Source organism: Chionomys nivalis, chromosome 3 (genome assembly GCF_950005125.1).
Source record: "Chionomys nivalis chromosome 3, mChiNiv1.1, whole genome shotgun sequence".
Lineage (NCBI taxonomy): Eukaryota > Metazoa > Chordata > Mammalia > Rodentia > Cricetidae > Chionomys > Chionomys nivalis.
In genome coordinates this window covers 59,085,806-59,112,468 of record NC_080088.1, presented here as the reverse complement: position 1 = coordinate 59,112,468, position 26,663 = coordinate 59,085,806, and the positions used below count along the sequence as shown (strand labels likewise).

At 49.7% G+C, this 26,663-nt stretch overlaps 1 protein-coding gene across 1 annotated transcript in view; it reads right to left on the bottom strand.

Moving 5' to 3' along the window:
• The window catches only part of Pdia5 (protein disulfide isomerase family A member 5), a 93,159-nt gene that overhangs the window by 56,143 nt on the left and 10,353 nt on the right, over positions 1-26,663 (bottom strand). Inside the window, exons 2-5 of the mRNA XM_057765191.1 lie at positions 14,184-14,310; positions 11,804-11,891; positions 2,663-2,746; positions 2,350-2,395 (exon numbers count right to left, since the gene is read on the bottom strand). Of these exons, the coding sequence (XP_057621174.1) occupies positions 2,350-2,395; positions 2,663-2,746; positions 11,804-11,891; positions 14,184-14,310 (345 nt within the window). The remainder of the gene's footprint in view (positions 1-2,349; positions 2,396-2,662; positions 2,747-11,803; positions 11,892-14,183; positions 14,311-26,663) is intronic.

Sequence of the window (26,663 nt, the reverse complement as noted above, 5' to 3'; positions counted from 1 at the left end):
CCCATAGCACTGCCTGTCTGCCAGATGGAATGCTGAAGTCCCTCCTAGCAAGGGAAGGACAGCCATTTTGCAAAAGTTAGACCTACCCTTCCTTGATTGCTTGTCAACACTTCATTAGGACAACATACGTCAAACAGCATGGACGGTGCCTTTCCGGAGCCTATACTTAACTACAGCCACAGAGGCAGCATCCCATCTAACACGGGAAACAGATGCTAGTGGGTACCCACCTGCCTGCTATTCCACAAATACCTAGTATGGGTGTTCTCAATCTAGAGCACACAAAATTAAGACTCTAGTTTGGAAAGTCTGGACCACCTTGCTATGTGCACGCACACTATTTGGTCCCTAATTCAGTAGTCAGGGGGATCAGGAACATAGGGCTGGTCCACAGTTACTGCTTCAGAGGACTTGGGGGGAGTCCTGTCTCCAGACTCAGCATGAGCTGAGCTCCAGGGTTCCCACAACCTACTCATCTCACCTCTACCCGAATCCAGAGGAAACAAAAACAAACAAAACAAAAAGGAAACAATTAAAACAGTCATGTTAGAATCCTGCTGTTTGTGTGGGCGTCATTTTTATTTAACTAATGCTCAACACCACCCACGGTTCTTTCCAACTTTTAACGAGACATCATGGGAATCAGGCACCTGGGAGCCCACTCAGTTCCTGGAGCATCATTAGCTGGATGCTCAATATCCAGATAACCAAGAGAAATGTTATGCCTTCCTCTGCCCTACTCTCTCAACCCTCTGAGTTGGGAGATTCTACAACTGTGGCTGCCCATTCTGAAACCAAAGACCCTGCCCAATGCTCATCCTGACCCATTGTTTGATGCAGAAAGAGATACATACAGGAGTGTGACAGAGACCACTCTGTCCCCTTTATCAGCCTGTCCCTGGGCTTCTGGCTGCCTCCCTGACACAGAGTTCTTTCTGGGCAGCACCATTCCTGCTCAGTGACTCCAGGGAAGACCTTCCAGAGGTCCAATCACAAACCAGCCAATCCTTCATCGATGTGTAAACACTTCACCCATCCTGCTTCCCAATCACACTTTGCTCCCGGGGAACATGTGTTCTCTCTCCAAGGACATTAGTCGATGTCACAACACAGAACACGGAAGGCCAAGCAACTCTAGTTGGAAATAGATCTCCAAACCTCAAAATGGGTGTTAAGAGAGTATAGAAATAGGCAGAGAGCCCATAAAGCAGAACCTGTGGGTCGTGGTCCCTTTGGGGGTCATATATCAGATATCCTCCATTAGCAGACATTTACATCATAATTCATTATAGTAGCAAAGTTACAGTTACAAAGTAGCAACAGAAATAATTTTATGGTTGGGGGTCATCATAACATGAGGAATTGTATTCAGGGTCGTAACATTAGGAATGCCAAGAGCCAGTGCCATGGAGGGTACATCTGTAGCAACTTCAATACAGAGGTTTGGGTAAATAAGGAATGACCCATGAGAAGGGCAAGGGGAGCTGTGCACTGACAGCTATACACACAGCTAAACAGACAGGAACAACTGGAAAGGGATGGAGAAAGAGAGACAGGGCAGAGGGTGTAGCACAGTGGTAGAGCACCTGCCGAGCAGGCATGAGGCCCTAGGCGCATCCTCCTGTGTGGTAAAAGCAAATAAATGGGACGAGGGATATACAGGTGCTCAGAGATGAACCTTGCCTGAGTTTAGCTCAGGTTAGAACCGGATGAAATGCATCGTCAAGGCAGGTGATGACCCTGGACCAGAAGCGTGAGGCAGAAGATGCTTAAGCTGAAGGAGAGCTGAGGGTGGCGGAAAGGCAGCTCCTCTGGGAAAGCCAGGCGGCACCTGCAGGCTCAGGACCGCACTTATCTTTAAGTAGGCTTTCCACCTACTTATAGATTGGACAGTAGCAGGGACACTTGGTGATATCTACGTCTCACCTGGAAGGAGCCACATCAGCTTGAAGCTGCCGATCTGCCCCAACGCTTGCCATGCTTACCCAAACACCGGGCAGTTCATGCCCTCCAGTCTACAGATAGCCCCTGTGGGTACCCTCACTCATGAGGAGATGGTTTTGAAGCCAGAGCAAAAGGAGACTGTGACCTCTGGAGGGGGGAGGGGTCACAATATCACCTGCCTCAATAGGTGAGTCCCAGGCATTCACTGACAAGGCCCGGGTGTCCCCTGTGTCAACAGCGATAAACCTGTTGATCCTCTGCTGACATCAAAATTAATGATAAGGACCCTCAGGTGGTCAGGAGGGGCCCTTGTGCAGCCTGCCCTTTCTCCTTTCAGGGAGACCTGTCAAGCGTCTGGTGTCCACTCAGGCTCCACCCCACTGAGAGGGAGGGAGGCAAATTCACCTTCAGTGTCACAGCTCGGTCATATTCCATGTGAAATGCACCATCCCTGTCAAATAAGGAAAAGGCGTTAACTTTAATATGCTTCAGCTAACAGACAGCTAACTCTGTGTGTGTGCGCGTGCACGCGTGTGCATGCGTGCAGGCGTCGGTCTGTCTCTTTCCTCTTGTCTTTCTAATAAATAACGGTAAATTAAATACTGTGGGAAAATCATTCTAAAATAAACTAAATCCAACTGAAATCTGGTGTTCACTGAGACCACCAATAAAACTCTCAGCACTTACTCTGAAATTGGGAATACGCAGGGTCACTTACTGGTAATGGAATAATTCAATCTTCTTGTCCTTTGGGCTGAGGTCAACTTTCATCTTCTTGCACAATTTTCTACTCTCTGCGTCACTGAAAGACAGAAATGTCGGGCACCATTTGTTACCTGGAGTCGTCACATAAGTGTTGACAGCAGAATCTGCTGGAGATCTGAGAAACAAGGCTGGTGACCTAGAATTCTCAGGTGCAGATGAAGACGGTGGCTCTGGGGACCTGGAGAGTAACGGACAGGGTGTGTACTCTGCGGTGGTCAGGGGAGGGACAAGCAGGAAGGGAGAGGATGTGCTGCCTGAAGAGACCTCAGGGGTGAGTCCAGTCAGGGAAGTGAAGCACTGGGAAAGTGAGGGGGTGGGGAGTAATGAATATAAACCTGAAGCCAGGGACCATTGGCCCAGTTGCTCAGAAAGCTGAAGCAGGAGTATTGCTTGAGCCCAGGAGATCACGACTATGGGGGGCGGGGGAGTGAACGCCTTACAACATGGCCTGTCACCTGGGGAAGTTTAAAACAGCCTGGCCTTCTGCTTCAGAATCTGGAGAAGTGGCGCCACAGCAAGAATCTGCTTCTGAGGCTCTGAACGTGTGCCACCTGCTACAGGCCACCTGTCTGGGAAAAGAAAATGCCCTGCCATGTTGGAGAAGAGCTGGGGTTTGTTAAAAAGCCAGGAAGAAGAGCAATGCTTTGGTTAGAGAAACCTCTCTCTCCCTTGTCTGCGACTATACTAGGAATCCTCCTGGTACGCACGGCCTGTCCGTCGGGTACTCCATCACTGTTCAGAAAGCACCCGTGTATGACCTGATCTAACTGTGGTATCCTTCCAGAGGGGGCCAATAAAACCTCCAAGTGTGATGCTTACAGCAGCAAATGACCCAGGAACTCATTAGAAACACAAAGGCCCTAGTCCATACCCCCTATGCAACTACTCTTGGGAACTTGAACAAATGCACCCTAACACCACTTCTGGGCACCTGCTATGTGCTGTTGACAGTGGTTTTATAGCTTCCTAATGCTGAGACCCTTTAATACACTTCTTCATGTTGTGGTGACCCTCTCTACCCCAACCATACGATTGTTTTCATTGCTACTTCATAATTGTAATTTTGCTACCATTTTGAATCATTTGTAAATATCTGATATGCAGCCCCTGCGAAAGGATCGTTCAACACCAAAGGGGTCATGACCCACAGGTTGAGAACCACTGTGCTGTGAGAACTATTGAGTGAGAGTACTGGTCTGCACAGATCCTTCTTCCTCAGCTCCCTGACTCAGTCCCCCAGAGACCCCCTACTCTCACTGTTCCCTCTGTACTCTCTGACCCAGGAACCAGCCAAAGGCAGCCTGCTGTTCCATTGACCCAGCATCCTGGCTGTCCTATAAGGACCATGTCTCCAGGTCTGAATGGGAGCAGTGAGAACATTCTGGCCATCAGACAGCCACTCCATGGATACCTGGCCACACAGCAGCAGTCTCCGGGGAAACTGTGCTGCCGGGTATGGCAGCTGCCTGTGGGAAGTTACCTCCCCCACACCTGTCTGCACACCTCACTCCACATACAGACACCAGCGTCACACAGGTATGGCAGCCGCCTGTGGGAAGTTACCTCCTCCCCTGCCTGTCTGCACACTTCACTCCACATACAGACACCAGCGTCACACAGGTATGGCAGCCGCCTGTGGGAAGTTACCTCCTCCCCTACCTGTCTGCACACCTCACTCCACAAACAGACACCAGCGTCACACAGGTATGGCAGCCGCCTGTGGGAAGTTACCTCCCCCACCTGTCTGCACACCTCACTCCACAAACAGATGCCAGCGTCACACAGCTGGGCTGGGGCTCCAGAGCAGATGGACTCAGCCCCCCAGCTCAATTCTCCAAGCAATACCATCAGCAGACAAACAAAACTGCAGGCACCAATGTAAGGGAGAGATTTTCAGATTAAGAAAACATGTCTGCAGCCGGGCGGTGGTGGTACACGCCTTTAATCACAGCACTCTCGGGAGGCAGAGGCAGATGGATCTCCATCTCTGTGAGTTCAAGGCCAACCTGGTCTACAGGAGCTAGTTCCAGGACAGTTAGGGTTGTTATACAGAGAAGCCCTGTCTCGAAAAAACAAAACAAAACAAAACAAAACAAAACAAAAAAACAGGTGGGGGGAACATGTCTGGCTGGGTGGTGGTGGCACCAGCTTTAATCCCAGCACTCAGGAAGCAGAGTCAGGACCTTTGAGTTTGAGGCCAGGCTGGTCTAAAGAGTGAGTTCCAGAACAGCCAGGGCTACACAGAGGAACACTGTCTTGAAAAACCAAAAAAAAGAAAAAGAAAAAAAGGAAGGAAGGAAGGAAGGAAGGAAGGAAGGAAGGAAGGAAGGACGGAAGGAAGGAAGGAAGGAAGGAAGGAAGGAAGGAAGGAAGGAAGGAAGGAAGGAAGGAAGAAGGGAGGAAGGAAGATCAGTCATCTGGATGAAGAGGGTGCAGGTGGATGCAGATGGCACCGTGCCCCTCCTCACCCAGGTCTCCAGCATCCCTCTCTATAGTCCCAGATGTTTGGTGACCATTGTGGCCATTACCTCTTCTAATCACTGGACTGTGAACTGTTATGGGATATTATTTTAAGATGTGTTACATTCTTTTATGCTGTGGAACGTTTGTTTAACGATGTAATGATGTATTGCATTCTTCTATGTTGCATTTGTTTACTTTGTCTACCTAAAACACCTGATGATCTAATAAAGAGCTAAACAACCAATAGAGAGGCCGGAGAAAGGATAAGTGAACCTGGCAGGCAGAGAGAATAAACAGAAGGAAAAATCTGAGAAAAGGAAGATCTAGGGTCAAAAAAAAATGGGGGGCCAGCCACCCAGCCAGTCAGAGTAGGAGTGAAAGTAAGATTGCAGAAGTAAGAAGAGGGAAAACCCAGCGGCAAAAGGAAGCCGGGATAATTTAAGAAGAGCTGGCCATAAACAAGCCAAGCTAAGGCCGGGCATTTATAAGTAATAAGCCTCTGTGTGTGATTTATTTGGGAGCTGGGTGGCGGGACCCCAAAAGAGTAAAGAGCCAAAGAGTAAAATCAACAACAGCAAACAGCAGAGTCTCAAGAATGATATGAGGAACACACAGAGGAAGGGCAGGGAGCAGCGACATCACAGGGCAACAGGAGATGGCAAAGGATAAACAGAGTGTTAAGAGAGAGAAGCCGGGTTTGGGACAAAGAGGTGAGCTGGACAGGCTGAAAGAAGGCATCAGAGGCGACACACAGCATCTAGCCTAAACCCTCTCACCCTAAAGCCTGGAGCAGCCACATACAAGGCTCTTTTGACAGCAGTTGTCTGGGTCTGGGTATACCCCTACCTTTGGGGAATCTATTGAATTCTGAACTGCCGAGGCTTGTGTGCCAAACAGCAGCCAACGAGGCCCCCTTCCCTGTCCTGAGTTAAGGACCTGGAGAGGGTGGCATGCTCAGGATGTTTACGACCAACCCCGACACTTTCTTCACCCACCCTGCCGTGTTCTGCTCTGTTCAGCAAATCCTCTGATCACTTTTCCATCATCAACAATCGGTGCAGGAACTTAGCTTTGGCTGCCATGTGACCTCCCCAGGCCCCGTCCAATCTGGCAGCCAAAACCTAGGCCATGGGAGAGTCCTAGAGATGAAGCCTCAGATCCCCTTCAGCATCAGAGTGTCATGCTAAGCAATGTGGGTGGTGGAACCCGGAACCGAGAACACAGAACAACCAGTCTCTTCCTTGGGATGGTCCTGCGGCCTAGCCCAGCTTGCAGGGATGGAATTCGCCCATCTCTATCCCAGGCTTCCTTGTTGCAGACTATATAACCCTCTTCCTCAGGTTATAGGACACTGCCTAAGGTCCTCAACTCTCCCCTGCCTCCTACACACTCTGTCACGGGGATGGAACAAGATGTGGCTCCCTTCCTATCAAATCTCTCCCAACCTCCCTTCTCCCCATCTCTCTCCACTTGTCTCTGCCTGCTCTGTCCCATCAGAAAAGCTTGCCTCCTAAAGGCAAGGCCATGCCTTCATTCACAGCTGCTCCCTAGGGTCACCAGAGCAGCTGGCACACGGTGGCATTCAAACAATAACTTGACTGGACAGGTGAATTAGCAGAATGAGAGATGAATGTAAGATGCAGTCTTGGAGCTGCTAGAAGAAGAACTTCTGTCTTCCTGGGCACCAGGAATCCTGCCAGGTGACAAATTCTGAGGGGGCCCCCTCAGCTCTCTGCCCTCTCTCCCAACAATCCTGTCTCTTAGAGTGTCTAAGTATGCACGTGCGCGGGTACTAATTGTGCAGCTCAGATAGTCAAAGTCGTAAGAGTTCAGGAAGGGAAGAAAATTACCCATGCTCCTTAGCACTTAAAAGGATCTGAGTTGAGAGATTAAGAACAATTAATTGATCCACTGCCTCCCTCCCTCCTGCAGCTCGTGACTGAGACTCTAGGGGAAAAGGAGACAAAAGGCAGAGAAATGAGCTTTGCCAGAAGTCCCAGAGAGCCAGGCTCTCCTCTGACTGGTAGGAACTACACACCACCCCGTCTCTACTTTATTTGCCCCTCCACCTTCACTACAAAGAATGAGAAGGGAAAGATCCTGGAGGCCTCTGCACATCCCATACCCTGCACCCCAAGAGACAGGTACAAGTGGGGATGAGGTTGCCAGTCTAGGGTGGCTGCTGTGGGGTACGGGGTGCTTAAACTCTGAGGAGTCAGATCCGGACTGAGAGTGGGGTGAGAGTAAAGGAGAGACGGAGAAGGTGCTGGAGGCTAAGAGGAGGAGCTGCTGGGTCTTTCCAGACCTGTGGCCTGAGCCTGTCCTAGGAGACGGCTTCTCAGTCAGCTGGCATACAGGTTCTAGACCTGGCGCCACCACGAGCAGGTAGGACCTTCAGGGAAGCCTGAACTGTAAAACACAGGACAGGATGAGAGTGACTGCTCGGTGCCAAACAAGGACAGAGTGTGGCTGGAGGATACGATGAGGAGACAGCTGGGAGCAGCCCTGGAGAAGTTAAGCCTTAAGCCCCTGAAGGGATGCTAGCAGAACGATGCCCGGTTGGCTAGTCTCCTTGGTGCCTACCTCTGAAGTAGGCGACGAGGTATGTGTTGGATACTGCGGTAAGAACCTGGAAAGAGGCCTGTGGCCTCCCCTCTCTGGTAGAAAAGGCCCCTTCTCTACCTACCTGTCCAGACCAGCGTCTATCTAAGGCAGCGGTTCTCAACCTGAAGGTCATAACCCCTCTAGGGGCTGAATGACCCTTTCACAGGGGTCGCATATCAGATATTTACATTATAATCCATAACGGTTGAAAAATATAGTTATGAAGTAGCAGTGGAAATAATTTTACAGTTGGGGTCACCCCAGCATAAGGAGCTGTATTAAAGGGGCCACAGCATTAGGAAGGTTGAGAACCACTGGTCTAAGGCTTTGCTTCTCAGTTGGAACTTATTCCCCAAATGCATGCCATATGCCAGAAGATATCTAAAGCCACAGAACAAACAAGATGCTTCTTAGGGGAGTCTATTTTCTCCCATGGGAAGTAACATTTGCCTTGCTTAGGCAAGAAGGAGGAAATGCAAAATTCAAATTAATTCTTAGAAGAAAACATAAGACCTCAAAATACATTACACCTGTCCTGGCAGGCCCCTAATCTTGCATCTGGGGAGCCATTACTGCTTCGGGGAAATCAAGCAGATGGGAAAAGGGAAGGAAGGGAATATGGTTAAGTAGTGGCCTTGCACTCCAGGGAAAGCAAGCAGCCAGCAGCTGAGGGGAGCTCTGCTCACAGAACTAGTGTACCAGGCCTGGTGTCCGTTGCTGGCTCCAGTTCAACCTCCTAGATGGCAGTACCACACAGGCCCATTCCAGTGCCACACCAGGGAGCTACCTACGCCGTCACATGTAGCCCAGTGCATAGCCACCCTCAGTCTGCCAAGCAACTGTAGAGGTCAGAGCTGGGAGAGAGTGGGAGAAAGGAGAACTGGAACTTCCATAGACAGAATCCATGTGCTCAAGAGATAGCCAGGAACTCGGGGAAAAGTCAGTAGATGGACACATGAGGATCAACAAGTGTGCATATGGAAAAGACAGGGAAAGAGACAGAAAACCAAAGAAAACTTAGAGACATCTTTGGAAGAATAAAGGCAAAAAGAAGACCAACGAACTGCAGTAGCAGAGACTCGGCTCCTCTCTGGGAGTAAACTGCAAAGGAAGAGAAAGCAACATGTCAGAAGAGAGAGGGGACCCCAGACTGCGAGGAAGCCCCACAAACCAGACTCTAGCACTGGAAGACACATGCCCACTAGACAGTCAAGCACAGCAGGCTGGCAGCTTTGGGAATTCTCTGAAGCAGATCATTTAGGGACGGGAGTTATCTGGAAGGTCCTGCTACTCAGGTCACACATGTCAGACTGCGGTCCAGAAAGCCAAATGTCCCACAGTACAAACTCAAAACCCTTGCCCTGCAGCCGTACAAAACCCACTACATGCCATGGCTGGCCTCCAACACACTCCTCCTGCCTCAGCCTGCTGAGTACTGGGATTACAGGTGGGTGCCACCACGTCGAGCTCAGCCTGCTGAGTACTGGGATTACAAGTGGGTGCCGCCATGTCAAGCTCACTTCACACATCTTGAGAGCAAGTAAAGCAAGGATGGTCATTTAAAAAAGAAAAAAGAAACCTTACCAAACAAGCAAATGTACATTTCCCCCACATCCAGCTAGGTGAGAAATGATGGTAACACCCCACATTTAAACCGTGTTTCGATTCTAGAACTTTCACTTATCTCTTCTTTATCACAGAAACTGGGAAAAGGCAGCACATGCAGCCTTTTCACGTTTTGCAGATAAGGAAACAGAGTTAGGTTAAATGGCTCCCCTCAGTCACGGGGCTAGGAACTGGAGTGCCCGGTCCTCCAGCCTGGAGTCCTCCTATGTCCCAGACTATGTCGGTCACTCCACACACCTACAAAGATGACCCAACACCGTAGCAGCATCTTCTCTTTCCCCGTTCCCTTTAAAGAGGAAAAGCTCAGTGGCCTGGTCCTTGCTGACCCTGCTGGTTACCCCCAGCAAAACCACAGCAACCCCATTCTGGCTGCCATTTACTGATGGCATGGCAGGAAGTAGTCTAGCTGGGGAGACTGAGATGGAACCTTAGCAGAACTTACTGTGTGGTGGCTAGCTGACCATTTGTTGCTTCCTAGCAGGAGGTGAAAAAAGCAACACTGGTTTCAGGCCACTTCCTCCTTCCTCTGCAGACAGTACCAGAAAACTACTCCACACACTCCTGTCAATAATGTGAGGGTCTCATCCCAAGCTAGGGACACAGACAGGTAGCATGTGAGACTAAGCTGATTTCTAGAATGCCATGGAGTCCCCATGGTTAAGTGCCTTTAGGATTCACAGGATACGTTCTGAAGACTAGGAAGAGGAATGAGAGGGCAGACGCTAGCTCATTTCTTGGGATCTCTTTGTGGTCCCTGAGATCTATCACTCAGGGTGGCTTACAGGGACCAGAAGCCATCAGTCAGCAGTATTTTGCCTCTGATCCTAAACCCAGACCCAAATCCACCTACTTGGCTAAATTCCACTAAAGCTCTTTAACGTTTGAGACTGTACTTCCTCTTACAAGGATAAATCTGATAAACCGAGAGGCACTGTCGGACCAGTCCTGCCTCTTGAACAAGGTGCCTCTTCAAAGCTCTAACTTACCTCCGCCTAGAGTTTAATTCTAGCATATTAATGTCCCAGGATTCTCCCACTGGCGCTAGCCCCAGACACTAAGACTGTAAATTAGTCCTAATCCCTAATCTAATCTCCCTTTACCCATTGAACCCAGGCCCCACTAGCTCAGGTACCCTGCTCTGGAGGTTCCGTAGCCCCTCTGAAAGCAGTTTGCTCATCCTCACGGGCAGTACTTGGGAGCTAAGCCGCAGGGAGCTCAGGCAGGAAAAGCCAGGGCACGAGCAGTACATGGCCATCTCAGGTCTTCGTCCTTTTCTTGGAACTTCACTGCCTCTACAAAGTTTTCTTGACCTCTCCAGGCCATGTACACGGACTGTCTCTTAGATCTGGAGCCTGTTTAGAGCACACCTCACTTGGCAGCATCTGCCCTGGCGTGATGTCTGCTCCTTCCTCACACACTGAGCTCCTGGAAGGCACGACTATTTATCTGGGAGCCCTCAAAGCACTGAGTAAGTGCTCAGTAATAGCTGATGGGTAAAGCTGGAGGGAAGAGCCGCTACATCGAAGCCCTTCTGCTCACTCCTGGCACCTGTGACCCTCTTAAGGATGCTCCAGCAGCTTGGCAGAACTGCTGTCATCTTCAGATATGGAAATTCCAAAGTGTCCTGTCTCCTCTGATAGATTCTGTCATTTGCCCAGTTACATAGAGTACTATTGGTAAAATGGAGGTGACAGAAGCACCTGAAAGACGGGAGTACTGTCAACCCAACTGTAAACTACAGTTAACCAGTGGTTAAGACCTCAGTAGCCACCCAGTGAGCAGTCGTTTCTGCTCAGTCAGTGTCAGCATGAATCTAGAGGCATGAAGCTAGACACATGCATCCACGCACACACCTCAATACATGACTCTCCTGTGCTATTCTCTCTCCCCTCTGCAGCTTACAAATCAATGTGTACCTACATTCCACTTCCATCTGTCATTTAGGACTCACTCATGCGTAGGGCCCACAAACTCAGGCCCAGGCAGTCTAGGCCGGTGGCCAGCTGAGGACACTGTTTGTGCTGTAGGAGTGAGAAGGGTCTGGACTAGGGGCAAAGCTCATGGCTCATGTCTGCAGACCCATCACTAGCAAAGTGAGTGGCCCTGAAAAAAAAATCACCTGTGCCTGGAATCAAGGCTCCTCTCTTCCAGTAGGGAAGACGCCCTTTGCCTACCGCCCTGAGAAGATAAATAAGTAATACACAGGACATAAGAGAAAGCACCAGGAAAATGAGAAAAAAAGGAGGGCCAGGGAATGGGAAGACAAGGAGGAGGAACCAAACCTTTCCCCCATAAGGTATAAGACACCCCTATGTTACCTCAAGGACCTCTCCCTCATATCTCCCTTGCACCCCAGCCACCAGAGTGCCCAGCCACTGTGCCCTGGGTCCCCAGTACATACCCACAGTCCACCCAGCAGATGGTGCCCTGTCCTTTCACTGCCTGGGCCACAGTGGACAGTAGCTTGAGATGACTTTCGGCTGCTGCCTCTGAAAAAAATGAAAGATGAAACATTTGAGTCCAAGGGCTCTGGACCATGGGCAGGGTGGAGTCTGGGCATCAGTTCTCGAGTATGTGGCCAGAGCTTCCAGGTAATACCGTTGGACAGCAGGGTCCTGTGGACAAGCTTCTGGATTTCAACTCTGTCGGTCTCTAACGGTCTGCTGCACAGTGCTTACGGCTGGTTTTGATGCCTGCACCTGGCAGACTCTTAGTTCCCTCCTCCTTATGACCCCATGAACGTAAGTTTCTCAAAGAGCCCATTAGGCAGAGCCTGACAAAGAGCAATCTGCTGCCTTCTCCTGCCTAGAACCCCATGATAAACCCAAGGCCAAGCAGAAATGATATCTGAATTATGTGCCTCTGAGGAGCTGCTCTTCCAGGGTGGAAATGGGAGCTGTTTGTGAACACAAAGCATGCTGAAGCCTTTCACAAGGCGGACAATAAGCATCGCTTAAGAAACATGCTTGGAGTCGTTGAGAGGAGGCATTCCCAGGAAACCCCAGCCAAGGAAGCAGGAGGCAGCAAACCACTGAAGCAGGGAAGCCATTGTTCCTCTGCGCTCACCACTGGGGCGAAGAGAGAGTATGGATGAAGTGGAAGAACAATAAGAAGTACCCCGCCATTGGGAGGGGAGAACTGCTTAGAAGGATGGGAGGAAGAGGGAATGAAATCAGTTTCTAAGTGCTTAGAAAACCCATTGGAGGCCAGAGTCTGGAGCAGTAAGCACGGGCAAGATGCAGGAGGTGAAGTCATTGCCCAGGCCCTGCCCCCAGCACACTGAGGAAGCTTAGGGGCCGTAATTCTGATGAACTGAACATAGGCGGAGCCAGGTAAGGGGCAAAGCAATGGCTGGCTCCTGCCTCCATGGTAGATCTCACTGACCCCAACTTCCCACTCTGGAGGCCTTCTGTCTCAGACCTGTGCTGACTCCAAAGCCCCAACATTGCAGAGATAACTCACTTGATCCCATCCTCCATCTGAGGTACAGAGATGACACCGGGGACCAGTTCCACCACCAGGAATGGCTGGACTCAAGTGTCATGTCCTCTTATCTCGATGACCTCATTTATAAATGGGATACAAGCAGGGCAGTGGTGGCGTACACCTTTGATCCCGGCACTTAGGAGGCAGAGCAGTTGGATCTCTGTGAGTTTGAGGCCAGCCTGGTTCACAAAGCGAGTTCTAGGACAGCCAGAGCTGTTACACAGAGAAACCCTGTCTTGAAAAACCAAAAATACAAATAAAAGTAAATGGGATATTATCTGACAATCTACACTGCTTCCCTTGTGGCAAAGGAGCAAATGAACAGTCTCATAAATGGTCCCAATAACAACATCTGCCCCTGAGAAGACCCAGGAGTTTACAAGGAGGTTACCTCAAGCCCAAACCTCACGAGAAACAAGTTTCACTTGGCCTCAGTTTCCCTACTCACAGAAAAAACATGCTCACACATTGGGCTCCCAACAGGAAACTTGGTGAAAGTATATCCAGACCTTCAGAAGCAGCAAGTGGCAAGAGCAGCCATATGTCGTGAATGCTCAGAGGGCACAGCCTTCAAGAGGGACACACGGCCAAATCATCCATCAGCCCAGAGTGCCAATGAGTGTAGAAGATGAGCTGCCAAGGGGATCTGTGCCCAGAACTGGCCTAGCCACTGGCTGCTGTTCCTCCAGGACACAGAAAACTTGGCATCCTCAGGAGCAGCAAAAACACTTAACTCTGCTGGAACCACATCGACAGCCAGTCACTTGCCCTTCCCCAAAGTCACTGCCAAGAGCCAAGCAAACTGTCCATTGTACCCTTACCAGCCCAAGGTCAGAGGAGGGGCAGGTGGCTGCTCCCGCCCACAGAGGTTTCTGGGCCTGAACTTAGGCATCCACTCCAAAGTCAGTTTTGTATCTCACCCCACAGCTGAACACCGAGTCAGGCAAGACAAGGACTACTGGCGCAGGTAAATGTCCACAGGCCTGGGACCAGTTCAGCTAGCAACAGCTCCCATGAAGCCTGCCCTAGCACGGCTGGACCTGTGGCTGGCGGGGAGTCAAGGTGTTCATCCAGTACTCATACGATCCTCTACTGAGCTAGGTAGGGGTCCCAGAGCCTTCTTCTCCCAGGAAGCTCAGAAGAAGGAACTGAAATGACCCCCAGAATGCAAAAGTAACCCAGTGTCCAAGGTAGCCTCCAAAGGAAGTTAGAATACTAATGTCCCTCTGGTCCTCTCCTTCCCCATCCCATCTCCCCCTGATAGGTGATCCCCAAGGTCTGGAAGAGTCACTCACCAGATTTTGAGTAAAGCACCAGCACATTATTGCGGGTCCTGAGAAGTTTCTTGAAGTCCTTAGGGTCGGAGATTCTCTCAATGAGTGAAGAGACCTTTGTGGAGGACAGCCAGGCTGGCAGGACAACCTAGAAACCAAACCACCAAGGCGCTTGAGTCCAGCTTCTGGCCCGTTCACAGTGCCCACAGATGATCCATCCCAAACACATGTTCTTGCTGGAGGATGGAGCCAAGCAGCCCCTCCCAGAGCACCACACCTGCCTCTTTACCTCCAGAGATCCCACTTGGCCCCCACCTCACCCTGCCCTCCATGTATGCTGATGAGGGTATCTGGAATATATACATACACAATATAGTGTCACCCATCAACAAGAACTCTTTGAGAGACTAATGTTTGCATACAAGGGCACACTCCATCCCTCCTAGAAAACCCAGGGAAGCATGCTCTCTCACATTCAGGATGGAAAGAATGGGCACGAGGTGAAGGCTTTCTCACTCGACCAAACAGAGACCTCTCCAATAGAACAAACCAAGTATCCCCAAGCTCCTGGGAACCTGAGGAGCCAGATGCCTCTGTGGGAAAGATGAAGACAGGACTGAAAGTAGAGTCGGAAAATAGGAGAAAGGAGCAATTGCCAAACAGATCCCCAGGCCTGTTTACAGGAACTGAATACTTCCTGAATAACACTGACAAAAGGAGAACCTACAAACAGCAGCCCCACCCATGATAGACCAGATGCAAAAGCCTGCTTGTTGTGGGATATTTGTACACTGTGTGAAGATGGATTGCTGTGATTGGTTTAATAAAAAGCTGAACGTCCAATCACTAGTCAGGAGAGAATAGGAGGGACTTCCAGGCAGAGACAGGAACTCTGGGAAGAGGAGAGGGAGATACCAGAGGCATAGGGAGTTGGACATACAGAATGGAGGAGAGGTGAAGAGCCACATGGCAGAACATAGATGAATAGAAACAGGTTAATTTAAGCTATAAGAGCCAGTTAGAAACAAGCCTAAGCTAACGGCCAAGCTGTCATAACTAATAATAAATCTCCATGGGAGTTGGCAGTCCAAAGAAAGTTCGACAAGGAAGTCCAACTACATAGTGAGCAGCTCCACTCATGACAGACCAGAGGCAAGTGACTGCTCACTGCATAGATGGGAGAGCACTGCCTCCAGAGTTCTCGGAAGTGCACCATTGTGCACCCAGCCACACGACCTGCCAATTAGAAAGAGTTATTCACACCAGCTGAAGATATCTCAGATGTGTGAAGTGTACCACCAACACACTCTTTCTCAGAAAGTCATGGGAACTCATGCTCTTCCAAAAAAAAAAAAAAAAAAAAGAAAGAAAGAAAGAAATGAAGAATGAGTGTCACAAAACCTAGGAAACTAAGGTCCCAGCACCAGAGAGAGGCAAAAGGAGTTTCCATGCTGATAGTGAGTAGTGGGCCCAGGCCCCTGTCAGCAGGTGTGGTGGTTTGCATAGGGACAGCCCCCATAGACTTATCTATTTACATGCTTGGTCATTAGGGAATGACACTACTTGACAGGGAATAGGATATATGGTCTTATTGGAGTAGAATGGTCTTGCTGGAGGAAGTGTGTCACTGGGGGCTAACTTTGAGGTGTCAGAAGTTCAAGTCAGATGCAGTGTCTCTTTCTCTTCCTGTTGTTTGCTGATTGGGTATAGAATGCTCAGCTACCTCTCCAGCACCATGCCTGCCTGCATGCCACCATGCCTCCTGCCATGACAATGGACTAAACCTATGAACTGTAAGTCAGCCCCAATTAAATGTTTTCCTTTATTCAAGTTGCTGTGGTCATGGTGTCTCTTCACAGCAAAAGAACACTGACTACAACAACAAGCTTCAAAGCAACCAGCAACAAGGACGGAGGTCATGGAGCAAAACCATGGACGCAGAGGCAACTGGAGACCACATGCTATTTTTTACCACATGGAGAGGAGTTTGAGTATCTTCCAGGAACATACAAACAAGTATTCTAAATTTCTGATGTGTCCCATGCCAGTCATGCCATCTCCTCTTCATAGCCCAATATCTTGAGCTGTGCCTATGCTTTCCCCCCCAAAAGCTAAGGTGCCCAGCAACGGCACTCACCCTTTTAGAGGCTCTGTAACTCACTTGTGCCATGGGGGTAATAATGAATGGTGGCACAGCTCTGACAGATGGGGTAACTTCTCAAATATGCTTTACAAATCATAAGACACCCTAAAGAGCATTCACTAACATAACGTCTAACACCCATGGCCAGCTCAACAGAGGGAAGAGAAACATGCCCATACCCTAGCGATTACCAATGGAATCTGCCACCAGAATCGGGGTTCCTTCTCCCCAGAGTAAAACTTCCCAGGAAGTCAGGTTCCATGCCTGAGGACCCAGTGATTTGTACAGACCATCTTCAAAGCTCACAGGAACAGTCCTCACGGCTGACTCCTGCGCGTCACCCCACTGCTCCACAGGGGCTTATGCCCTGAACACTCCAAGTCCACGGCTCAGAGCACACAAGTGAGGAAACAACTAGACAGTGTGTTGGAGAAACAGTGACTTGATACCCTCAGAACAGTCAGGAAACTGCCCTGGTCAGGAATCCTCATCCCCAGATCAACCACCCTGGGCTGGCAGGCACCTGCCAGGCAGCCGAAGTGCTACTAGCCTCGGGGACACAGTGCCCATCGTTGAAACCGTAGGAATCTGAATCTCCCACAAACCCTGGCTTCCTTTATATAAATCTAGACAGTCCCTTAGGTCATGCAACCAAGGACCACCTGACAATAAACACACCACTTTCCAGCCACCCACTAAAGCCTATGGCCCAATGTTTACTGACACAGTAGCATTAAGCTTCTCTGGAAACACCCTGAACAAACTGACTTTGCCCAAAATCCATCACACAAGGAAAAGCTAGAGCTGGCACCGGGCCTCCCTTACACGAGGCTACACAGAAGTCTCTGTGTAGGATCTGCCTTGCCCAGTCTTACTAGGTCATCACCCCTACTTAAGATTAAGAGCTTTGGAGAACAAGACGCCCTAACTGCTCTTTGGAAAGCTTAATAAACATGGCAGCCTACAGATACCAGATACCAACCCTCAGAGAGCATGTCACAAAGTGAGTCCTTGGTGGCTTTAAGAGATAAGAGGCCTAGAAAGGGCCATGAAATCCAGGGAGACCCCAGCACAATGGGTTTCCAGAATGGGACTGATGAGGACAGTTGGTTCCCTGCAGGCCTAGAACTTGACAGTGATCACGAGGAGTGTCAGGATAGACAACACTCATCTACCTGGAACCTTAGGATTGGCAGGATAGGGTGACCAGCTGGGTGAATGACCAGGGAAGAGAAAAAGGTCCATGCAGTCACCTCCAACAACTTCACAGCAAGTGGGAAGAAAAGTTTAAACGGGATGCTCCGCCTCCAAGGATGGAACGCAGCCCAACACGGGAGATGGACCAGCAGTAGAAGGCAGCTTCTTTCTTGGATTGAAGAAGATGGCAGTGGGCTAGGATTTCTGGGGTTGTAGCCAACAGACATGTGAAAAGGCACCCATGAACAACACATGTCCTCCAAACTAGAGGATGAGCCGTGAAGCAACTGAAGTTTCCAAGATCTGGAGCCAGAGAAGGGACAAGGAAGAGTACAGCCCAGGAAGAAGGGCAAAATGATAAGAGCAGCCCCCGGGTGAGACAAACAAGTAGGCCAGGCTATATGGGGAAAGGCTGCTGGCGACATCCAGGAGCATTGGGGGTGGGGTGGGGGGAATACTGCAAACCAGGGTCCTGAGCAATTACACCCAGTGCAGGAGATGGGTAACAAGAGCCAGCAAACAGGCTTGGGGGTCCCCACAGCAGGCAGGGAGCCTTCAGGGGTCTGTGAGCACAGAAGATGTGGACTTTGCCAAGAGGTGGGATTTGAGAGTCTGACAGAGATACGAAACCCAATCAGAATGGCCAGACAACAGTGTGGCCATAGTTAAGATGACTAAAGAGAAAGGGGTAAAAGGCCTGTGTGAGTCCCAAGACCTCACCTTCACAGGCACTCAGGAGCAGCCAGGAGGAAAGCCCCCTCCCTACCCCGTGAGTCACTGAAACATTCCATTTTCTCCTCTGCCCCTTCCATGAACATTTCCAGCAGGCTCCTTCCTTTCCTTGACCAGAAGCTGAAGTGAGTCTGCATTGCCTCGCCCGGAGCCAAGAACAGACCAGTCACAACCCACAAGCACGCCTTGACAACAGTATCTACAGCCACAATCACAGCATTAATGGCCCACAGATTATCAGCTCCTCTGCTGTGCCCCAGGGCGGAAAAGGTGGCATTGGAGTGCCCCCAAAGCCAGCTGCTTCCCAGCCAGCCCTGACATAGTTCCTCTGCTTGGTGGACCTTCACACTGACTGCCAAGCATTCTCGAACTGTACTCACCACTCACTCTGCCCATCTCCTCCTGGGCTGATGGGCTGAGACCCCAAAGGATTTCCTGGGAGAGACCAGTGTTTCCCTTTTCTACTGCAGAGGATCCTCCCCTCCACTGCCAGATTCTTCTTGTACCAGAAAAATATCACCCCACCCCACCAGAGAAGCACCCCATCCCAATGACAGGTCCCCTTCTACCACCACCAATCCCCTTCACCAGGATGCAAGGCTTTCTTCAGGGCCCTCTGACCCCTCATCCTAGCACAGCTGGGTCAACTGCATGAGACCAAATCCCTTCTCCATCTGCTCCGTCTCTGAGTGGCTCTCCCATCTACACGGCTGCTTATCTCCCACCACACAGTCCATCCGTTCCTGGGCTTGTCCTCCATCCCCCTCCCTCTGCCACTTTCAGACACCCTGGAAAGAGCGGTGACTCTGGGGTCAGACAGACATGGCACGAATCCAGCTGCCACCATTTACAAGACCCCAGGCTTGTTACTAGACCGCTGAGTGTCATCTCTTGACCCAGAAGTTGAGAGGATAATATCCATGTTCACCTGGTGGCTTGGCTCGACATTAAATGAGGGAGGAGGGGGACATGAACCTAATGCGATACTTGGCAGACGGAAGCGCATAATAACTGCTAATTGCCTCTGAGTACTATTAATGAGCAAGGACAACGGACCCTGGGGACCACCCCTTCCTCCCGGAGGCCTCGTCTGCAATCAGGCAGAGCCACAGGTCCAGGCAGGAAAGCGTGCGCATGCACGCACGCACATTCAGCACCAGAAAACCTGGCGTCTTTTGCCATCTGCACAATGACCTGCTGCAAAGGTCACACAGCACGTTTAGAGCCCTGCCAGGTCGGTGTGTGTGGTGACTGGTTTACCGGTAGGGTAAACCCAGCAGGTGGGTACTTGTGTCCTTCTGCAGATGAGGGAGGAGGACCACGGACAGATAGTAGACAAGCGGCAGGGCCAGGGCTTCACCTTGCTCATTACACCCGCCCTGAGTGGGCTGGCCCCCTTCACCCCTCGGGATCCTGGCCTAACCAGTCACGGAGAAAAGAAGCCACTTCCCAGCAATAGAACTAATGGCCAGGATGGCTGAGCAGGAGTTTGCTCTGACACTCTGCTTCATTCAAGCAGGGGATCACGGGATTGAACAGGGCTCTTGGGAACAAGGGTAGAGACATTCTACATGAGGTGGTCACCCTTGATTTGTTCCCAGCAGGGCCTGTGTGTGAGATGCCAAACCTCCCTTTCCACTTCACCCTGCCTGGTATCCACTCCCACCTGCCCACAGCACACACAAACCCCCATTCACTCCACTGAGCCATCCGGCAGTGCCACCATCCTACACACCTGGAAAATAACCAGGGATAAGAGTCCTTGTCCCATCACACCCCCTCCACCACCTTAAAAAAACAACGCTGTCTCCAGGGCACGTGCCAGCATCCTCCCCATTCCCTGCAGCTGGCGGCGGCTGTCACCACAGGCTCACTATCCTTTGCAAGTCCCAGAGCCAGAGCCAGTCTATTACGTAAAAGTGGCTTGCCGAAGAAGGAAGATCTGGGGACCGAAGTTTAACATTTAGGAGGAAGGATGGAGGTGGGACACAAACCTTTTTCCTCTGTCACCTGAGTGAAGATTCCCTTCTTGTGTTGGGAGCCGTGAAGAAAGCAGCTTAATTTAGTTTAACCCACATTTTGCTCAAAATAGCTTTGAAATGTCAGAATCTGGAAGTCTAGACACTGAGGAACCTGGTGGTAAAGGGACTCAGGGGTAAAAACAGACAAGGGTCTCAAATGGATGTCGGAGGAACGGGCTGGCCGAGAACTCAGGGCCCAGATCTAGGAGCAGCAGAATCACAAAGTCAAGCTGGTACCGACCTTGTCAGTTACTGGCTGAGTGACCATGGGTACATAGGTCACCTCTCTTCAAAGTCTGCTTCTATCTCTGCAAACAGAAGGGGCTAAAGCTTTTTCCAAAGTTCTTCCCAATGGTAGCATTAGATACACCTAATATTGTGACTACCTAAAGGCAAGATTGCCTTCTGAAGAAGTGGCTGGCTTCCTTGTGTTGTGGTCACTGCATTGAAAGCCTTGTCTCAAAGACTCCTCAGCACCAAATGGGACCATCTGGTTAAACCCCAGACTGTAGGATGTAAGCATAAGTTATGTGGTAATTATTAAGGACAATCCTTAGCAGCTATCTAAACAAGAGACGTTTGTTTGTTTTGAGACAGCGTCTCTCTACGTAGATCAGGCTCAGGCCAGCCTCGAACTCACGCACCACTATGCCTGCCTTGGAAGGTGTCTTCTTAAATCAGCCAGCTGCAGTTAAGGTGGCTGGAGCTCTAACAGCCATGCTGAGAAGGTTTTCTCACACAACAGAGGGCTATCCCTCTCTAGACTTCAACACGAGCAGAATAAATGGTCTTCTTGAGGTTCTACCAATCTAGACCTTCTGGCATACACATGCATAGGACTGAGCACCCAACTAAACAGCAGCTTTAACAAGAAGGCACCTGAAATACCAGACCTTGCACCCTACTTCAGATGGGCAGCTTATGAGGAAGGTGGGAGGGGGACTGTGGAGGGATGCACGTGTGTGGCTCTCCTGACCATTGGCACCTTCACTGGGTGTTACTTTCAAAGGTAACCACCAGCTGGGACCTCTCCAGTTCCCCTCTCAGGCCCTTTACTCTTCAGGAGGCCAGCTCATCCCTTACAAGGGTCCGGACAAGATGGGTGAGACAGAAGACGACCATGGGATCTCACCACACGAACACCCTCTGGGAAGTCCATGTCCCCTAGCCTGCCTGTGTCACCCTGAACAATGCCAATCATGGGAGATTTAAGCTCCTCCCCTCCCAGGTTAGCTACAGCCATCACACGCTGAAGCCCACCATCCCCTCTAGAGACCCCAGGTTAAACACCTCAAGTCTTCACCCGTGATTTCAAGTCGCCCCTCGTTCTGAAGCATCTTCCTGAGACATGTGACATCAGAGCTTAGACTGATGCCGAACGCTGTGCCGCCTGAGAAAAGTAATGCACTCTCTGGCACTGTGATTTATTTTTGGAAATAAGTACCCTGCTTTCATAACTCAAAACACAGGATATTAATCACACAACCCTTTGCTGGTGGGCCACAGTTGAAAGAGAGAGACAAAGACTGGAACACCATTAGCCCAGCCTTAAAATATAGAGCCTGACCGTTCCAGGGCTGGCAGGAGCCTAACACAGCCAATTTTTCTGGCAAGCTGCTTGGCATGAGGTAGCGGGTCTCTTGAAAGTGCTTGTGCCCTTTGACTTGGTGGATCCACTTCTGAGGAGCTGTCCTGAGGGGATGAGCGAGGTTTCTGGCACCGACATGACTCACACAGCCCCAACAACCAGAGTCAAATCCGTGCAAACAACGCAAACAGCCGACAGCAGGGGAATGGCTGCACACAAGGGCACAGAGGAATGAAGCAAAAAACATTTGCCTAGAGGTTAAGTTAAAATAAATCAAATAAACGAAACACTCATGGCATGACCGCAGCTATAAGCAAACAAAATGACGCTCAGGAAAGACCGGCAGAGAACAAAATGCACCTACGACTGCCCCTGCACAACCGCATGCTTCTTTCTCTATTTTATAGTTCAACATAGCAAGAATGTTTGATTTCAGTTTTTAAAGAAAAAAAATGACCACCGTTTGACTACATTATGGAAAGACCTCTCAAAGTGTCTCCCAGTGAAGAAATTCAACTTTACAGTGGCGAGACGTGAAAGTTCCTGAGTCAAGCAAAGGACCAACATTAACAGCACCAGGGACGGGGCAAAGTGAGACAATGGCCCCCTGCTCTCTATCACACACTGAACGGAAACATCAGCACTCAAGCTGTACCTCGGGTATGCTGGCTCACTTCTGTAATCCCACCACTCGGGAGGCTAAAGCAGGAGGTTAGGGAGTTAGACAGCACAGCAAGATTCAAAGCAAAAGAAAAAAAAACAGGGTCAGCAAGATGGTTCAGTGGGTGGAGGAGTTTGCTGCCAAGCCTGATGATCTAAGTCCAATACTCAGTACCCACATGGAGGAAGAAGGGAATAAACTCTCCTGAGTTATCCTCTAACCCCAACAAGCACGCATGGCACACACACAAGCATTCGCGCACACATGCATATACACATGCATGCGTGTGCGCACACGCACACACCAAATAAATAAATGTAATTTTTAAAGTTATTTTAAAACTTAAAACAAATGAACAAATAAAAATCTCAAGCTGTACAAAATGCTTCAAAAAAATGCCAAGGTCACAAAAAAACAAATAAGAAGCCATCCTAGGACAAAGAGAGTTAAAGGACAATTGGGCACGCTGGGTCGAGCCTGGGCCCTGGAGTTGGCCCTACAGATCCGCAGCTGACACACCTGCAGATTCCATCAACTTCGAATCAAAAGCATTCCCAGGAACTGACCTGTACCGACTCATGGCGATTGTTCTCGCCACAGCCCCAACAGCAGTGTTACGTTCACGCATCATAATGCAGCATACACCGAGCAGGCATCGTAAGCCAGAGATGACTCAGAAGGGTTACATACACAGAAGGATTACATACGTGTGAAACCCTACGCTAGTCTAAGGACTCTGAACGCTCGTGGAGTTACATAACAGCAGGATTCTTGGACCTATTCCCCAGTGGCCACTAAGGGCCATCCGCTCTCATTTCCTGACTTTGATCATTGCATTGTGTTAGGTGAGATAATATTCCTGTGTTTTAGGAAATACAGTCATGCATTGCTTAATGACAGGAACTAGTTAATTCTGGGAAACGCAGCTCAACAGGACTGAAACACACCGCTGGGTCACATGACTGCTCTGAAGCATTTAGGGAGCAAGGGACATCATAATATATACTCTGTCCATGTAGGGGAAGAGTCTAAACGGGATCGAATAGAGGGCCTAGGAGAAAAAACCTGCTATATTTGTTTCTCATGCAACTCTCCTGTACGGCTTGGCTGGCACTACTTCCACTCGAGAGACAGAAAAACAAAAAGGTTCTTGCTGGGGGTGAAGGAAATCACTCAATGGCAAAACACTGGAGCAAGTGTGGAGACAGGAGTTCAGGTCCCCAGCTCCCGTGTAAACGCCAGGAAGATGTGCAGCTGTCTATAACCCCAGTTCTCTCTAGGAGAGATTTGATCCCAGGAGTAAGATGGCTAGACAGACTAGCCAATCAGTGAGCTCTGGGTTCGGGAGAGACCCTACCTCAATATACAAGATATACTAAAAAAGATACTCAACACCAACCTCTGGCTGCCACACACATGCATTCACACTCACATACACATGCGAGTGTACACATTCTAACACACACACACAACACACTCGTGTACATACCAAACAAAAGCAACAAACACTGGCTGAGGCTGGGAATGTAGCTCAGTGGTAAAGAATTTACTCAATACGTGAGCCCTAGATTCAATCCCCAGCACTGCAGAAACAAGCTCTAGCCTCCGGCAAAATAAATAAATTAATAAAATAAAATAAACCTGCCCAGTAAAAGAAAGGAAAGAGAGACGGCTCTAAGAGATGGCTCAAACGCCTCCCATCACTTCCCACCAGCCTTCTGACCCAGCTCTGCCATGGCAATACCAGCACTTTTCCACACACAGCCAGCGCTCACCTGCCCTTCCTTCCTGCCCCTGCACTACTGGCTGCCACTTCAGGAACCACGGGTTTTCTGTTCTGTTTTGTTTCATTTGTGGGGAGGTTGGTTGGTTTTTGTTTTCAGTTTTGGGGGTTGTTTGTTTCCTTTACAGGAACTCGTATATAGAATTTGAAAAACGCTGGGCTGGGGATGTGTGGCTCTGTGGTAGAACACTTGCCCAGCATGCACAAGGCCCTGGGTTCAATATACAGTCACCATGAAAAAAAAAATTGAAAAATATCCTGCATGTAACACATACCTAGAAAAGTCTTTTTCTTTCTTCTCTCTCTCTCTCTCTCTCTCTCTCTCTCTCTCTCTCTCTCTCTCTCTCTCTCTCTATTTCTTTATTTCGGTTTTTTGAGACAGGGTTTCTCTGTGTGGCTTTGGTCCTGTCCTGGAACTTGCTCTGTAGACCAAGCTGGCCTTGAAGTCACAGAGACCCACCTGCCTCTGCTTCCCGATTGCTGGGATTAAAAGCATGCACCACCATCGCCCGGCAATACCTAGCAAATTCTTACAACATGGGTTTGATGAGGCAGCTATACAAAATAACCTGAATTTTTAAACATAAATAACTTATGCGCCTTCAAAGGACGAATCGTAAGCATCTATCTCCAACTGCATGGCAGAGCACTGCTCTTAAACCAAGAAGGAAGATGGAACCATTGAGTAAGTTTGGGGATCACACCACCAATTTCTGATGTCATTGTTTATCCAGCAGGGTTTAAAATACAACGAAAGTGTCAAGAGTCCCCGAATGGGGGAGGGGGCAACAACACAAGCACAAACAAGCATCGGCCTCTAGATGAGGGGTAGGGGGAGAGTATGGGGGGAAGCAGAGACTGGGGTGGGATAAGAGCTTAGTAGTTAAGCGCCCTTGCTGCTCTTGCAGAAGACCCAGGTTCGATTCCCAGCACTTACATAGTGGGGCTCATAACCATCTTCAACTCCAATTCCAGGGAGACCAAGGTCTCTTCTGACCTCCATGTGGGCCTTTAGGGGGTACTCAGCACTAAGGTTTGCTTGGGGTTACACAGCAAGTAAGTGATCTCTGGTTCAGACACCAGTTAGAAAGACCCTAGCGCATGGGGTGGAACAAAGGCAGTCAGTCACTCCTTGTCCTGTGCGCACAAAGCTAGCTACGTTCTCAGACAGGTTGACCATCTGGAAGCCGACAATCTGAAACAAGGTCTACGCAGCACAGGCTTGTATTGATCCCCTTGGATCAGCCTCCCAAGAGCTGGGGTTACAGATCCGTGCCACCGTGCCTGCATCCAAACACAAAACTTTCCGAGTATCAACGTGATAAGTGGACAATCCCACACCCAAGGACACCTGATGTGCCCCAGTGCAAATGTAGGTGTGCTATAAAAAAAAAATATTCCATAAAATTACCTTCAGGCTACACATATAGGATGCATTTGAAAGGGAAATGATCTTCAGACATGGAATTCATCACCAAGATCTCATGTATATGAAAATATTAAAAAAAAAAAAAAAACAACCTGAAATCCAAAACACTCCTGATCCCATCATTTCTGCTAAGAATTCTCAGCCTGTGTTTTGCCTCCTTGGAGAAATCACTCCTTATACTAAGGACAGCAGAGCATAGTTTCTCCCTGTATTCTGCACAGCACAAGTGTGCCTGTCAACAAGGGACAAGTCAGGGGCAGGACAATTGATCCAGGAGCCTAGAAAAACAGGTTTGCTTAGCCTGAAATTGCAACTGCGGTGCATTTAACCAAGACGTACGTCCCTGAGGCTTTTAATGGTTCGGAAAACCTCTTCTAGGGCCAAGAGGGCTTTGGGTGACTGCCAGCCCAGTGTGCCAGGCCTGCTAACGAGGATGAACTGGTAGAATAGACTGAATTGGGAGGGGGGACAGGGAGAGGAGAAGAAGCAGCGGAGGAGGAGGTGAATTCCCACTCTGGAAACCCAATCATGCCTCAAAGCTTTGCTAATTAATAAGAATAAAAGCCAACTCAGGTGCCCCCAGCCCCCAGCACACAGCCAGGTTTTCACACGCATTACCACACATTCTGTCCTCTGACACCAAGTCTAAAGCCACCTTTCCAGTCTTCCGGTCTCCACTCAGCAGCAGTCATGAAATCAATCAAGCGGGCGACACCTGCATCTTTTTCAAATGACATGAAACAGGAAGATCAGAGCGTCTGAGAGGTGGCGAGACTAAGCATTCGGAGAAACGTATTTGCGGTCTGTGTTGGGTGACAGAGCACTCTATGTCTAGCCTGTGAGAGGCCCTGGGTTCAACCCTCAGTACCTCCACCATGCCCCCAAAAGGTGAGCACGTGTTCTGGCTGTAAGCCACTTCCCTGGGCACGAAAACTGAGGCTCAAAGC